General features: G+C 36.3%; 1 protein-coding gene across 10 annotated transcripts in view; it reads left to right on the forward strand.

The window, feature by feature from the left end:
* The window catches only part of LOC123525920 (brefeldin A-inhibited guanine nucleotide-exchange protein 1-like), a 100,045-nt gene that overhangs the window by 75,521 nt on the left and 8,240 nt on the right, over window positions 1-16,284 (forward strand). For 8 of the 10 annotated variants that reach the window (XM_053537864.1, XM_053537863.1, XM_053537867.1 and 5 more), the window contains 5 exons: window positions 4,572-4,714; window positions 8,630-8,807; window positions 9,678-9,695; window positions 13,888-14,026; window positions 14,682-14,799. In XM_053537864.1, coding sequence (XP_053393839.1) covers window positions 4,572-4,714; window positions 8,630-8,807; window positions 9,678-9,695; window positions 13,888-14,026; window positions 14,682-14,799 — 596 coding nt within the window. The remainder of the gene's footprint in view (window positions 1-4,571; window positions 4,715-8,629; window positions 8,808-9,677; window positions 9,696-13,887; window positions 14,027-14,681; window positions 14,800-16,284) is intronic. The other 2 variants (XM_053537866.1, XM_053537872.1) reach the window with 1 other exon arrangement.

Raw genomic sequence — 16,284 nt, forward strand, 5'->3', positions numbered from 1 at the left:
ATAAGAGCTCTATGCAAGGCAGTCGTTGAACACACAACTAACTCACTTACCCTAAAAAGGCCAAAGTATGCTAGATAAAAAACTGCACTAAAGAGTTGCCATTCATAGTCCGAATAGCATACATTGTGTAACGTAGCCACAATTGCTTTAAGCATTTTAAGGGATATTGGAGCCCTGAAGTCTACCCGCGGCCTTAGCCGTTTACAGCCTTCCAGCATTTTTTTAACGACAAAATTTTCTGTGATATCAACCATCCCTTTTAGTTTATGAATGAAACGTATACTTGCAACATATGTTGTTATAGTAGAAGGAGCATAGTTTTTCTCAAAACAATAGGCAATATACAGAAGCAGATGATTTATAGGTACTGGCCATTGACTGGCTAAATTGTATTGCATTCGAAAAGCATTAAAATTTATCATTGCTGTGTTATAGGCCTTTTTGGTATTAGTTGATAAGCTAGACAGAATTAATCTATTAGCTCTAGATTGAATATCTGCCAAAGATGGACTGGGACCTTGTGTGGCTCTGGTTCTGCTTCTGGGGCTAACATGTGGAATCTCTCCATCTGAAATTGTGACAAGGCATCCGTTAATACATTACTGACTCCGCAGACATGCTCTGCTTTAATAACTATGTTCAATTTCAGACATTTAAGCGTCAGGTTTCTGAGAAGCACCATTACTGGCTCTGATTTTGATGTCATTTTGTTAATGTTGTGACAGACAGCCATATTATCACACCTAAATTATATTTTTTTGTTCTGTAACTTAGTACCCCACATGTACAAAGCTATGAGTATTGGAAATAGCTCTAAAACAGTTATATCAACTGTATAACCTTTTTGATGCCATTCATCAGGCCACTTAGCACAAGCCCACTTTCCAGCAAAATAAACACCAAAACCTAAGCCTTGTCCACCTGCGCTGTCCATAAAGAGCTGGACATCCTCATTACTTGCCCAAAATCTATCATGAAACACCTGTACACCATTAAACTGTTCAAAGAAAATTTTCCACATGCGTAGGTCTTGTTTAATTGCTTTTGTTATTCTTAAGTGTTGATAGTGTTTAGTCAGACCACATATGGTATTGATTAACCTCCTGCAAAAAGGCCTGCCTGGTATCACTGCCCTACACGCAAAATTTAGCATGCCAATTAAACTTTGCATCTCCTTTAGAGTACACCTCTTTTTGTGTAAGAATAAATTTATAATGACTAAAATATCTTGTATCTTGGTTAATGGTAAACGAACAATCATCTCTTCTGAATCAAGTTCAAGCCCGAGAAAACATAATTTTGTGACTGGACCTTCAGTTTTTTCATCTGCTAATGGTATGTTTAATACTGCCGTGCATTCCTGAAAATTACTCAAAAGGCGTTTACACTGACCTGTATTAACCTTACCACCACCTAGAAAATCATCCAGATATGGAGCAAAGAGGAGTTGTCTACTCTCTTTTTAAACACAAATTCCAAAAAATCAGCAAATCTGTTAAACAAATTACAATTTATCGAACAACCAAAAGGGACGCATTTGTCGAAAAAATAGTCTGTGTCAAATTGAAAGCCCAATAATTCAAAATCTTTGGGGGAGACAGGCAGAATCCTAAAGGCGCTTTTTATATCCATCTTAAATTTTCTCCCAAATCCTGCACCATACGAACAGCTGCATCAAAACTTGTATATTGTACTGAGCAATTGTTTGGATCGATAAAATCATTTAAGGCGAGTCCTTTCAGATACGATAAATGGTGAATTAATCTGAAATTATTTTCGGTCTTTTTTGGAACTAAACCAATTGGGGATACCCTGACAGCTTGAAATGGTCGTGATTTGAAGGGACCTGCCACTCGTCCTAAAGAAATTTCTTTATTAATTTTTTTACGTACAACATCTGGGTAATTTAATGCTGATTTCAGATTTTTTGAATCTGTAGCTAAGGGCCTTCATACTGCAAGGAAAATCCAAATTTAAAGCCATTCAACAAAAATTCAGCCTCAGAAGGATCATAATTTGATAAGTACCTTTCTAACTGCCTTATATTGACAGGAGAGGGTGCCAAGTTAAATGATAAATTACTGGTATTTGTTTGCTCTAAAGGCTCCCCGCTGACCCCTCCAACCAGAACCTGATCCTGCTCGTGTTCCACGAAATTGGCCACAAAAGGAATGTGACCTGTTTTGACCAGCTGAATTTCTCTTTGGACAATTCCAAAGGCCATGCTGTTGTGCATAGCATATAGAACATACATGATTATAGCGACAATTAACCCACTTGCAAAACCCTTTGTTAAAGTCGATGCATGGTGGTGGTTTGGAGTGAGCGGGTGCCCTTGTCGCTAGGGGTGGATTACCAGCACCAGAGAAACATCTCAGCCAAAGATCTGAGTTTATTGATGACCATGGCATGAATTGAGAGGCTTGGCATAAACGAAACTGTTCATCATATACCCGCCAAAAATCACCTTTATATTTGCCAGCAGCTTCACGGATAATAAACATATATTGTAGTAAGTCTTGAGTTTGTTCTGGATGTGCACTCAAGTAAATGCTACTAAATATTAAAAAAGCATCTGACCATTTTTCAATTGATGTAATTTTTTCAGAACATGCCTTAGGCTTTGTTACCAAGCAGCCATCTTCATCGACCCCAAGAAAACAATTATCTTGCAAATTAGCCAGTTCAGTACCACCTTTTAATAGTAAAGACAGATTCACATATTCATGTTGTTTGATTTTGGTTTGGATTGGTTCAGGGACATGGCAACCAAAATTATCCCCGCCACACCTCATCCTTTCTGGAACACCCAGATCTAAATTTTGAATTGTATTTCTAGATTCAATAGGATAGATATTATCAGGGGTGGCATTATCAATATTTGAACATTGGGGTGTCAATTCTAAAGATTCCTGGATAAGTTTCTCAAAATCAATTATTTTATTTTTACCCCTTTGAGTTGAGCTGCCCAAAATGTTCAATCTTTCAGGCTCCTGCTCCATTGAAGACAACCTTTCAGCTTCTATCACACTGACAGTGTTCTGTCTCTTTCTAGACTTGGGTCTCCCTCTACCTGGCATCTTCTTTACACAGGATTACATTGATTTTTAATTTTTTTTTTAAATTTTAACCTTGTTTGTTTTGCAGACAGTTTTGAAAGGGAGATAACTTTTGAGGTACTTCCTGTTTATAAAATTACAAAGGGAGAAAACCATACCTAAACTAATAATTAATGGTAGCAATGGTTTCCTCCCTTGAAGCACTCAGCTCTCCTGAAATAAACTGGCATTATAGCATAAAGCAATAAGCCTTGTTGTTACAATATATCAGATGTAAAGACACAATTCTTGAAGTCTCTGCTTACTCCCTATTAAATTCCATTAAACATAATCTTCTTAAGATATCTGATGTTACAATGAATTGATATAATGATATATTTTCATGGTGCCTAGTAGGCGGTACATTTATTGTGCCTACACAACAGAGTGGAGGGGGCATATTGATTTGGTCTTGTCCATCCTTGCGTCCATCCAAAGTTTGTGATGCGCCTAGCTCAAAAAGTATTTCATATAAATTGATGAAACCTTGCATGAGTCTTTATCATGATATGAACTTGAGCACCTCCTATTTTTATGCCCCCGGCTCTATGATGCGGATCATATGATCGTTCTGTTGTCGCGTCGTACGGTACCAATGGACGTTTCATTAGCATAATACCCTTCTAGAATGACTTGTCTAATGCGATGTAACCTGTGACCATTCTCTTCGATCCTGACCGTTGACTGCTGGACTCATTTTGGACTTAGGTGCTTTATATGGGCATCTCTTGTTACCAATGCCGTTGTAGCATCAATACCCCTTACTAGAATGAATTGATACTAATACAGATGTAACCTGTGACCATTCCTCATCTTCAAACATCACCTGACCTCAGTTTGACCTTGACCTTCACCTCAATTGGACTTAGGTTGCTTTATATGGGCCATCTCTTGGTTAACCAAATGGGACCGTTTCGTCTAGCATTAATACCACTTACAAGAATGAATTGATACTAATACAAATGTAACCTGTGACCATTGAATTTCCTCATCTTCAAATATCACCTGACCTCAGTTTAACCTTGACCTCGTTTTGGACTTATGTTGCTTTGTATCGACAAGGAACGCAGCTCCTTGTTCGTCTGGCTCTGCCCCCTGCTTCCAGAGTTATGGCCCCTGAAATAGTAAAAAATGCACATTTTCACCTTGTGTCACATCTAGCTCAAAAAGTATTTAATATAAATTGATGAACCTTGCAGGGGTCTTAAAGGCATACGCTAGAATTTGGTAACCTTGTGTCCTACAGACACATTCTAGTTATACTTCCTGTTTCAGTAAAACCATTTCAGATTAGAGTGGATTCTCCAATCATTAAGATATCCTGAAATTAAGATATAAATTTCATGGTCACTTGAAAATTTTAACATGCAGAGTTTACTGTACTTGTATATTTTACTATTTGCTGTTTTAATCATAATGTTTGTAATAAACTGAATGAAAATATCACTTATTATTCATGGCTGTCAATTTTAGAGGTGTTCACAGACCAGAAGCTGTTCCAGTGCCTTCTAATCAAGTGTGTAGTCCAGCTGGAGTTGATCCAGACCATAGACAATATTGTGTTCTTCCCTACAACCAGTAGAAAGGATGATGCTGAAAATCTAGCAGCTGCTCAGGTAAGGTTAGGTTCCAGCTGTATTCACTGTATAGGTCTAGAACATGTATTCACTGTATAGATCAAGTAGCTGTATTTACTTCATAGAGCAAGTAGCTGGGAGAGGTAAAGCATAATTATGCTCAACAGACCTTTTACTCTGTGGGTGTGAAACTCAGGTATGACAGTTTTTTTGTGGGATTTGAGCTCAAGGCTAGCTTTTGTGACCGCTTGATGTCCGTTGTGCGTCGTATGTCCGTCAACATTTTTAAAAAAAAAAATCTTCTTCAAAACCACTGGGAGATTTACACCAAACTTCACAGGAATGATCTTTGGATGGCCCCCTTTCAAAATTGTTCAAAGAATTGAATTCCATACAGAACTCTGGTTGCCATGGCAACCAAAAGGAAAAACTTTAAAAAATGTTCTTGTCCAAAACTGCAAGGCATAGAGCCTCGATATTTTGCCTGTGACATCATCTAATGGTCTTCTGTAAAGATTGTTCAAATTATGCCCCTGGGGTGAAAAGAGGCCCGCCCCGAGGGTCCCAAGTTTTACATAGACTTATATAGGAAAAAACTTTAAAACTCTTCTTGTCGAAAACCACAAGACCTAGGCCTTTGATATTTGGTATGTAACATTGCCTTGTGGTGCTCTCTTCAAATTATTACCCTGGAGTGAAAGAGGCCCCTCCCCGGGGGCTCCCAAGTTTTATATAGACTTATAGGAAAAAGCTTTAAAAATCTTCTTGTCTGAAACTGCAAGGCCTAGGCTTTTGATATTTGGTATGTTGCATTGCCTAGTGGTCCTCTACCAAATTTGTTCAAATTATGCGCCTCGGGTGAAAAGAGGCCCTGCCTTGGGGGTCCCAAGTTCTACATACACTTATATAGGAAAAAACTTCGAAAATCTTTGTCTGAAAGTTCAAGGCCTAGGCCTTTGATATTTGGTATGTAGAATTGCCTAGTGGTTCTCTTAACAAGATTGTTCAAATTATGCCCCTTGGGTGAAAGGAGGCCCCGCCCTGGAGGTCACTTTTTATATGGGTTATATAGGTAAAAATACTTCAAAAATTATCTGATCATAATTTCCTAGACTGTTAAATTATAATTACCTGATGACCCCAAGACTGTGACCTTGACCAAATGACCTACTTTCTTGTTTTTTAAGATACAGCCTTGAAATTTAGATGACAGATACAGTTTTGCACACCAATCTTAAAACTGACTTTCAGTGACCATGAATGTGACCTACTGACCTACTTTCTTAATATTTTAGGGTCAAACTGTTGACATTTGAAACAAATTGGTCATATTACTCAGATGAGCCATCCAGGGTCATCATAACCCTCTTGTTTTATCAAAAGAGTGTTTATCATTTTCTCTGTGACACAACAACAGAGAATTTGCTGAAGCCAGTATGGCAGATTATATGACATATTAGAAAAGTTTAGTACCAAATCAAATACGTTTTAGTTAAATTCATATACTGAACATATAAAAAGGAAGTGAATAATGACTTTAAGTGTTAAGTAAAGAAACCAGAAAGGAAATGAGATAGGAAAAAAATGATCTGAAATATAAAGTCTTCACAAAGGCTTGAACTTCTACAAAACTATTTGATAATTTTCTACTGATATCTGCATTTACTTGAGTGAATTACTTCACTCCTTACATTGGGGTGGTCAACCCACGAGACCTTTTGGTATCATACACACAGGAAAAATAACTCGATTTTTGTAACATTTTTGTTCATATCTTTTTTATTGCCTGACTGGATTTTAATAGGATAAAAAGCATCGAAGGCAGGAAAAGGAATGCTTTCCTCGGCACAAAGTGTCTGCCATGAATTCTTAATACTTTCTTCAAACACTTCGCCCAAATCTCAGTGTGCATGTCACCTTTACATTTGGTCCGTGGAAAAAACATTTGGGTAAATATTTTTACTTGAATCAGGTGATTTCTCTGTGTGTATGATACCGAAATGCCATGTGGGTTTGCCACCCTGTACATATTGAGTAGTTAAAATGAAAGAAATACTAATATTTATTTGTCACTTGATGATTATTCTTTTAACAGTTATCATGAAATGCTTGTGTCTTCATGTTTATGCAGGAATCATGCTATCATTTGGGAGTAATGTTGTACTTAACTACTAGTTATATCTCTTTATGATTATTCCTGGATACCAAATTTTTTTTTTTAATCCCCCGCCGTGGCGGAGGGATTATAGGAATGGTCTGCGTCCGTCCTTCCGTCTGTACGTCCATGCCCGCGAAATGATGGTTAAATGACTGCATAACAGTACTTTCTCTTTGATGTCATTCATTCCGTTCTGTTTATGTGACCTTTTCCTTTTTATGTGACTGTTAGAACAATAGAGAGAACAATGGGGGTGTCACATAAATACCATTTCGTTAGAATGTCCGTCCTTCCGTCCGTAACAAAATCGTGTCCGGTCCGTATCTCCTAAACCCCTTGAAGGATTTTTATGAAACTTGGGTCAAATGATCACCTCATCAAGACGATGTGCAGAACCCATGAGTCAGCCTTGTCGGTTCAAGGTCAAGGTCACAACTCAAGGTCAAAGGTTTGAGCCTGCCATTTTGTGTCCGCTTTATATCTCCTTAACCCCTTGAAGGAATTTTATAAAACTTGGGTCAAATGATCACCTCAACAAGACGATGTGCAAAACCCATGAGTCAGCCATGCCGGCTCAAGGCCAAGGTCACAACTCAATGTCAAAGGTTTGAGCCTTCCATTTTGTGTCCGCTCTATATCTCCTAAACCCCTTGAAGGAATTTTATAAAACTTGGGTCAAATGATCACCTCATCAAGACGATGTGCAGAACCCATGAGTCGGTCATGCTGGCTCAAGGTCAAGGTCACAACTTAGGTTCAAAGGTTTAAGCCTTCCATTTTGTGTCCGCTCTATATCTCCTAAACCCCTTGAAGGATTTTCATCAAATTTGGGTCAAACGATCACCTCATCAAGATGATGTACAGAACTTATGAGTCAGCCATGTCGGCTCAAGGTCAAGGTCACAACTGAAGGTCAAAGGTTTGAGCCTTCCATTTCGTGTCCGCTCTATATCTCCTAAGCCCCATGTGGTTCTGGGACGATCTATGTATGAAAAGAATTGGAACCACTGCTTTACCCTTGCATGATCGTAAGAGGTGACTAATAGGGTCTTAAGACTTGGTTTTGCTGTAACTCTGTGATTCCAGCAGGTATACAAATTTTGATTCCATACCTCATGTTTTTTTTCAATGTAAATGAGATGTGAAACCAAAATTTGTAGTCCGGTTCGGCGCCATATAACCTATACTGTGTTGGTGCGCCGTAAAACCCAAATAAATAAATAAATAAATAAATATCTCCTAAACCCCGTGAAGGAATTTTATAAAACTTGGGTCAAATGATTACCTCATCAGAACGATATGCAGAAATTATGAGTCAACCATGCCAGCTCAAGGTCAGGGTCACAACTAAGGGTCGAAGGTTTGAGCTTTCCATTTGGTGTCCACTCTGTAGATCTCCTAAACCCCTTGAAGGATTATCATCAAACTTGGGTCAACTGATCACCTCTTCAAGAACTCATGAGTCAGCCATGTCAACTCAAGGTCAAGGTCACAACTGAAGGTCAAAGGTTTCAGCTCTGTATCTCCTAAACCCCTTGAAGGATTTTCATGAAACTTAGGTCAATTGATCACCTCATCAAGACGTTGTGCAGAATTCATGAGTCAGCCATGTCAGTTCATGGTCAAGGTCACAGCTAAAATCAAAGGTTTACCCTTTCACTATCCATAGCAGTGGCGGGGGATTTAGCTGTCTTTCAGACTGCCTTGTTTAAATACTAAGACAATACTTGTATGAAAATTATTTAGTATGTCATTTAAATATTGTGAATCAATGCACTATTTTAATTGGTACACAGAGTGAGGTTGAAGTGACAGCAGACTTTGACACCAACAGTCATCAAGAAGACCAAGGAATGTACCACTTCCTTAGCTCTGCTCAACTCTTCAAATTAGTGGATTGTTTGCTAGAGTCTCACACCTTTGCAAAAGACTTCAATTCAAACCATGAACAGAGGAACCTGCTATGGAAAGCAGGTATGGTATTGTAATTTTTTTTGAAGGATCTCTAGAGTCAAACCTGTATATAAAGGCCACGTTCTGGAGAGCTGAAAAGTGACAAATTTTATTGGTTAAAGTACACATGGCAAATGAAACTTGTAGACTTGAAAGCCAGATGGTTTCTGTTCAGAAGTGGTCTTCATGACGGGTTTGATGGTTTTAAGATAAGTTTTGCAAGGCGACTCAGAACATAGGCTTTACATATCTGCCTTTGCATCCTGTATCTTTGGTAGCAGTTTGCTTAGAATTTCAAACAATTTACACAAAAATTAAAATTCTTTATGCAAGCGGCATCTCTTTAGATGATAAAATGAATGCACTATTGGTATGGTAAAACACTGCTAGCTTAAGCATTTGTGGCTCAAGTACCGCGACTGACTTGAGCAGTTAATGTAAAGCCTGGCCGTTTTCCGCATATTTTTTTGAGTTCTAGATAACTGGAGCATTTTGCTCTTCCCCTTGTGACTTTGAGGGACTGGTGTTTTACTGCAGTTATAAACTTGTCTCGTTTCTTTTCAGAGCCTTTTAAATACTAACCATCATTTCAGATGTGAAATATGCATTATTCTAACATATTTATTCATGATTGTTGCATGTACTCAAGAAATGTCTCACAGTTAATTCTTTTAGTTACTAGACAGAAATAGTAAATGCATCTGGGGATAGGAAGAAAAAAAAAGAGTGTATAATTAACTTCATCCTAAGATTGATATACTTTTTGTTAAGATAATGGGGGAATAAATATACTCGGCAAATAGTGGATTTTAAAGTCAAATCTAAAATATGAGTATTTGTCTTTTACTTGCTTTTATACTAAGCTTGACTTGTATGTTGATCTGTTGCTAGGTTTCTGTGTCAATTCTAGTAAGTATACCCCCTTGGGAGCATGCCCTTCTGCTGTTATCCAAATTGGTGCATGTTACCATCTTCCACAATCTTTCCTACTGCAGTTCGAAAGGAATTTTCAAAAATATTTCAAGGCTCACTAGGATAGCTTCCAAGGTGGAGCATAGAACTGTGAATTGAAATATTCCCAGTTCAAATGAATCTTATTTGAATAAATCAAGTCAGTTCTTGTATTGACTCCAGGAACACTAGCTTGCAGCATTAAACCCATATGAAACCATTTAGACAAAAGTGTTCTTGCTACAATTTTCATGCCTGTGAGAATTCTTTCCTGTTTTTTTTTTACTTAGTCAAACCTAATAAGTTGTTTTTACATATAATTTATTTGATTAATCCTCTATACAAATGATTACGGTAATCTGTTTAAATGTGCACAATTATTTGATAAAAACGGTATAAATAGAGGATAATTGTTGGTTTCGGTGTAATATCACGTTATAATTTCACCGAGTGGGCACCAAAAGTGATACCAACAATTTTTCTGTTTATTTTATGTCTAAAACTCTACTTTTGTTGTGTTTATTTCAATAAAATGTTGAAATTTGCGGGAAATTTTATCAGAAAGCATCGCAAAGATGACGTCATTTTAACGACGTCATTGTCATATTGTTTCCGGCTTTCAGTACGCTCGGTAAACTTTTTGACGTTAATCCGGTTATCAGATTTGATAATTTTCACTGAGTGGCCAGTGAGTTTATCAGGATATATAATTCACTGTTATATTTCGATAAACCACCGAAAAACATAAAATAAAAATGATTTACTTGTAAAAATAATTGTGCAATTAGGGTTTTAGTCCATTTTTGCAATACTGAGTGGATGAGATTTGGTCAAGAGGTTGTCTTAAATATCGGAGAATTCATAATACTTCTTTCAATTTTCATTTCTTGGTGGCTTTGGGAATTTTCATTGTTCAGTATTTATGCATTGTGGTTAATTTTAATTGCAGCTGTATTTCAGGGTTAGTTATTATTCATTTTATGTATATTTTATTTCTTTTCATTGTTAAGTTCAGTTTTACTACAGTTGCCTTCAAAGTTGTACATTATGTGTTTCATTGAATGAAAATGTGAAACATATTGCATGTTTTTAGGAAAGAAGTGAAACAGGAAAAAACTGGACACTGACAAAATAGAATCTTGACCAACTTTGATATACATGTAACATTATCTGGCTGTTGTTTCCTCAGAGTTATTGATGGCAAAAGTATGGACTAGACTGTTTTCAAACTTGCACTTAATTAAATGATAGAAATTTGAACAATGAATATTTCACAAGTGGTGGTGTGAAATGAAAAATGTATGCAATTGTGTATAAGAATATATTTTTGGAAAGACTAAGACTAAATCATCATCTGCCTTTGGCTATATGTAAATTTTAATAACTTGTAAATTGATGTAGTTGCATCTCGTGATCCTTTCTTAAGGAGTTAGGTTACCTTGTTACCAGGGTAAATTCAGATTAGTTGAACCACAGCAATTTATTGTATTTCGTGATTGTTTTAGCAGCAACAATCTCAAGTTTGTTTATCTCTGTTCCTTCAAGTAAAGTTTTTATCCAGGTTTAAAGTACATGACCCTCCAAATGTATTATATATTGAAAGAAGGAGGAAAATATGGGTGTTTAACACTTTTCAGTGTATTTCGATTTCACTGGTATCCGTAGAAGTCTGCATAGTTGATAATTTTACTAGTATGCACGTTAGCTTTCTAATATAAGCTTAAAATGTATTATGTCGTGGGGTTTGTGTTTCCATGGTAATGCATTTTCTCTCATTTTTCAACAACCTTGTATGACAACTGGTTCATCGACGGCTTCAGTGCCATTCACCAACATGAATATTAGGGTAATATTCATAGCAGAATACCAAACTCTTTACATGGTACCCTATTTATCTTAACATTTAACGTAACCATGGCAACAGAGATGTTTATAATATCTTGCTTTTTATCGTAATTTAGTAGAATTATATTAAATAAAATTATCTTTCTTGTTTAATGTAGCTTCAGAACATTTTATTTCTGAAGTAAGTAATATGTTCATGTTATCTGTATTTATTAAAACAAATTTCAAAGCTTACAATACTTGCAGCAATACCCCTTGTCTGGCATTTTTATGGAAAAATCATTGTGCTTGCAATTATTCTTCTGATAGATAGTGTTAAAATACAGATAAAAAGCTGAAGCTATGTTCTTTAAATAGAACAATGTCAGTGCCTTTGAATTTACATGAAGATATATAGGTTACATTTGTTTCCATGGTAACATTAATTATGCCCCCCCCCCCCCCCCCTTCGAAGAAGGAGGGGGGTATATTGTTTTGCAGATGTCAGCCGGTCGGTCTGTATGTAGACCAAACCGTTTCCTGATAATAACTCAAGAACGCTTGGGCCTAGGATCATGAAATAGGGAGGTTGATCATCACCAGCAAATGACCCCTACTGATTTTGAGATCAGTATGTCAAAGGTCAAGGTCACAGTGACCCGGAACAGTTAAACGGTTTCCGGATGATAACTCAAGAACGCTTGGGTCTAGGATCATTAAAGTTGATAGGGAGGTTGGTCATGACCAGCAGATGACCCCTATTGATTTTGAGGTCAGTAGGTCAAAGATCAAGGTCACTGTGACCTGGAACCATAAAACAGTTTCCGGATGATAACTCAAGAATGCTTTGGCATAGGATCGTGAAAGTTGATAGGGAGGTTGGTCATCATAAGCAGATGACCCCTATTAATTTTGAAGCCAATAGGTCAAAGATCAAGGTCACAGTGACCAGGAACAGTAAAACAGTTTTTGGACAATATTTCAAGAATGCTTGGGCCTAGGATCAGGAAAATTGATAGGGTGGTTGGTCATGACAAACAGATGACCCCTATTGATTTTGAGGTCATTAAGTCAAAGTTCAAGGTCACATTGGCAAGGAACAGTTGAACAGTTTCTGGACAATAACTCAAGAACGCTTGGGCCAAGGATCATGAAAGTTGATAGAGTGGTTAATCATGACCAGCAGATGACCCCTATAGATTTTGAGGTCAGTAGGTCAAAGGTCAAGCATACAGTGACCCGGAACAGTTAACCATTTCAAGACGATTACTTGAAAATGCTTGGGCCTAGGATCACAAAACCTGATGGGGAGATTGGTCATGACCAGTAGATGACCCCTTTAGATGTTGAGGTCTGTAGGCCAAAGGCAAGGTCACATTGACCCAGAACAGTTAAATCCTTTCCGGACAATAACTTGAGAACACTTAGGCCTCGGATCACGACACTTAATAGGGAGGTCGATCATGACGAGCAGATGACTCAAAGGTCAAAGGTTAAGGTCACATTGAACCAGAACAGGAGAACTTTTGTTTACAGTGAGCAAATAATTTTTGTTTCTTGTGCAATTACTGAATGCATCAAGGGGGCATTTCGTGTTCTACGAGTTCTTGTTTAATTAAAGAAATCACTATTTTCTACCGAAATTTGGACAATTTTAGAGCATATTTTTAGTATATAAGTACCAAATTATCAATGGAAATGGGAAAATAGGTATTACGAATCAAACTGCCCAATTTTATTTGAAAATGATCAGAATAAGTTACCTTTCACCCAACTATATTTCGAATAATATCAGTTACCATCACCCAGTTTCTTACATTCCGCGTAACATTTCAATATAACTAAATAAAACCCGCAAAATATTGATCAATATTCAGAGCAAAAGACTCATAAAAAATATTTCAGCAAATAATGGCTGTTTAAAAATAGTTCAAAGAAAAAACATGCTGAGAATTAAGCACTTTCAAGACAAAAGCTATTGACTGCACGGTAACTGACACGTAACGTTTCAATGACATTATTTTAAGGCAACAATGTTTTGTAGCGTTTCTGGTGTAATTTATTCATTAGTTCAGCTTTATTCAACTATTAAGCATCAGATCAGAGACAGGTTAATGATTTTGTTTCAGAAGAATAAATATACACATTTAGTTTGTCGTGAACGTTGTTGTAAATCGTCACGTTAGCTTCCGGTTGGGCATGCGCATATACAAATGTTAAGGTAACCAGCCTCCTTAAGAGACTAGAAATAAAGTATAAAGAAGCAAACAGAAAATCTGAAAGAAATATTTTATATATACATTCATGTAAATATTTTTTTCTTCAGGTTTCAAAGGGAAAGCAAAACCCAATCTTCTGAAGCAGGAAACACAGAGCTTGGCTTGCTTGTTCAGAATTTTATTCCGGATGTACAATGATGAAGCACGTAAAGATGCATGGCCAGATGTTGAAAACAAACTGGTTAGGTATGTGCTCTTTGTAACCATTTTAGAATTTTGTTTCAGATATACATTGATGAAGTACATAAAGATACATTGCCAGATATTGAAAACAAACTGGTAAGGTATTTGCACTAGAATTTTGAATTTTGTTCTGAAACAGTGACTGAAGCTTGGCCAGATGTTGAAAACAATCTTGTAAAGAAGAAGCTGTTCAGTTTTGGATACTTTGTGTACAAATGAAGAAGGTTCAGATGCAACAACCAGCCATATATACATCACAGGTGAAAGGATTGCCTCTTCTGAACATGGTCAAAACTGTCAGCATAAGTTTGCGTTGCATGCTGAATAAGGTGTTTTGACTAAACAGCAGATAGGTTCCTGAGAAGTTAAAAAAAAAGATAGTTATTCACTTTTATTTCATTTTTCTTTGATCATAGATTTAGTGCCAGCACCAGCTTGTTCACATTGAATAACAACTTACCCTCATGATCCAATATATAAAAGACAAATGATTTTTGATGTAATATCTGTAGTCAGTTCAAAAGAATTTTGGCCTTACCTGAAAATCAAAGTGATGGCTTCCATTTTATTAGTTATAAAATGCTTTCCTTATTGAGGCAGCTTGGCAGTGTGGTAAAGTAGAGACAGTGTAGATGATCCATGTATTTGACTATTTCAGTGTGTGTCACAGTTCCCTGGAATACTTCCTGTCTTTACAGTCAGACAGTCACAGAGATGCATGGAGTAACATTATTATTCTACTTATCACAAGACTTCTCAAGATGTCTGATGACAGGGTATATACATGCTTTTTTAATTTTCTATTTACAAATCTTGCAATATAAATCTTCCTTTATAAATCTTGCTTTACAAATCTTACTTAAAAAATCATGCTCTTAAATCTTGCTTTAAAGGTTTTGCTTTACATGTACAAATTTTCATACACAAATCATGCTTTAAAAATCTTTATTTATATAACAGTAAATATAATAATTCTTAGTTAACATTGGCTTCCTTCTTTTTTCCTGTCAAAGTTAAACTTAAATCAATACTGCATGGTCATTTTCTTTCAAATTGACCATTACCAACTTTTAGTAACATCTCGAAACCGATAAAGCGGGACAGATCTATCATCGCTATCGGACGGATTCGTTGATTTCCGTACTAATTGTTGTTGTTGTAGTAACACGGGGGAAAAATCGATAATTAACATCTTTGGTCATTATCTGCATTTACAGGCGGGCGGTTTGCTAAACGATGTACTTGAATTGAATGAAGTTTTGGTAATTATTAAAGTGGAAATCAGATCAGATTCTGGGATATCCTTGCTAGAATTTAAGCAATTATAATATTTTTTGTTTCAAAATGAAGTTGATTAAGCTTTGTATTATAAATACGGAAGTCGAAAAATTATATAATACTTTATAAATTGTCAAATAAAAGTAATATTTAAGAATATGAATATGTTATCTAAAATATTTAGAAATCGTTACATTTCATACATCCAACACATAGATTTACTTTCTTTTTAATACATGAAACATCATGCTAACGTATATCTATGTACAGAAAAGAAATATTTACGCACAAGAAACTGTCTGTAAATAAAATAAATATTCAAGAATATGAATATGTTATCTAAACATCGTATATACTTCCTCTATACAAAGAAGTATAAAATACAATTTATTTTTATAGCTCTTTGCTCTATACGCGCTTTCTTTCACATATTATGAACATTAGAATATGAGCTTTTGATTCTAAAATATTTTCAAAATTCTAAACCACTAACGTTTTTCGATTTTCATCGCAAAAGGTAGTATAAGCAGCAAATTCTCATGTATTTCTATAACATAAAGTTTGTCAATAATTAAGTTTTGAAGCCTTCATAAGAAATATAGCATTTTTAGCTCATCTGATTTTTTGAAAAAAAATGATGAGTTATTGTCATCACTTGAGCGGTTGTCGGCGTCGGCGTCGGTGTCGGCGTCGGCGTCTGCGTCGGCGTTGCCTGGTTAAGTTTTATGTTTAGGTCAGCTTTTCTCCTAAACTATCAAAGCTATTGCTTTGAAACTTGGAATATTGTTCACCATCATAAGCTGACCCTGTATAGCAAGAAACATAACTCCATCTTGCTTTTTGCAAGATTTATGGCCCTTTTGTACTTAGAAAATATCAGATTTCTTGGTTAAGTTTTATGTTTAGGTCAACTTTTCTCCAAACTGTCAAAGCTATTGCTTTGAAACTTGGAATACTTGTTCACCATCATAAGCTGACCCTGT

Source organism: Mercenaria mercenaria, chromosome 3, assembly GCF_021730395.1.
Source record: "Mercenaria mercenaria strain notata chromosome 3, MADL_Memer_1, whole genome shotgun sequence".
Lineage (NCBI taxonomy): Eukaryota > Metazoa > Mollusca > Bivalvia > Venerida > Veneridae > Mercenaria > Mercenaria mercenaria.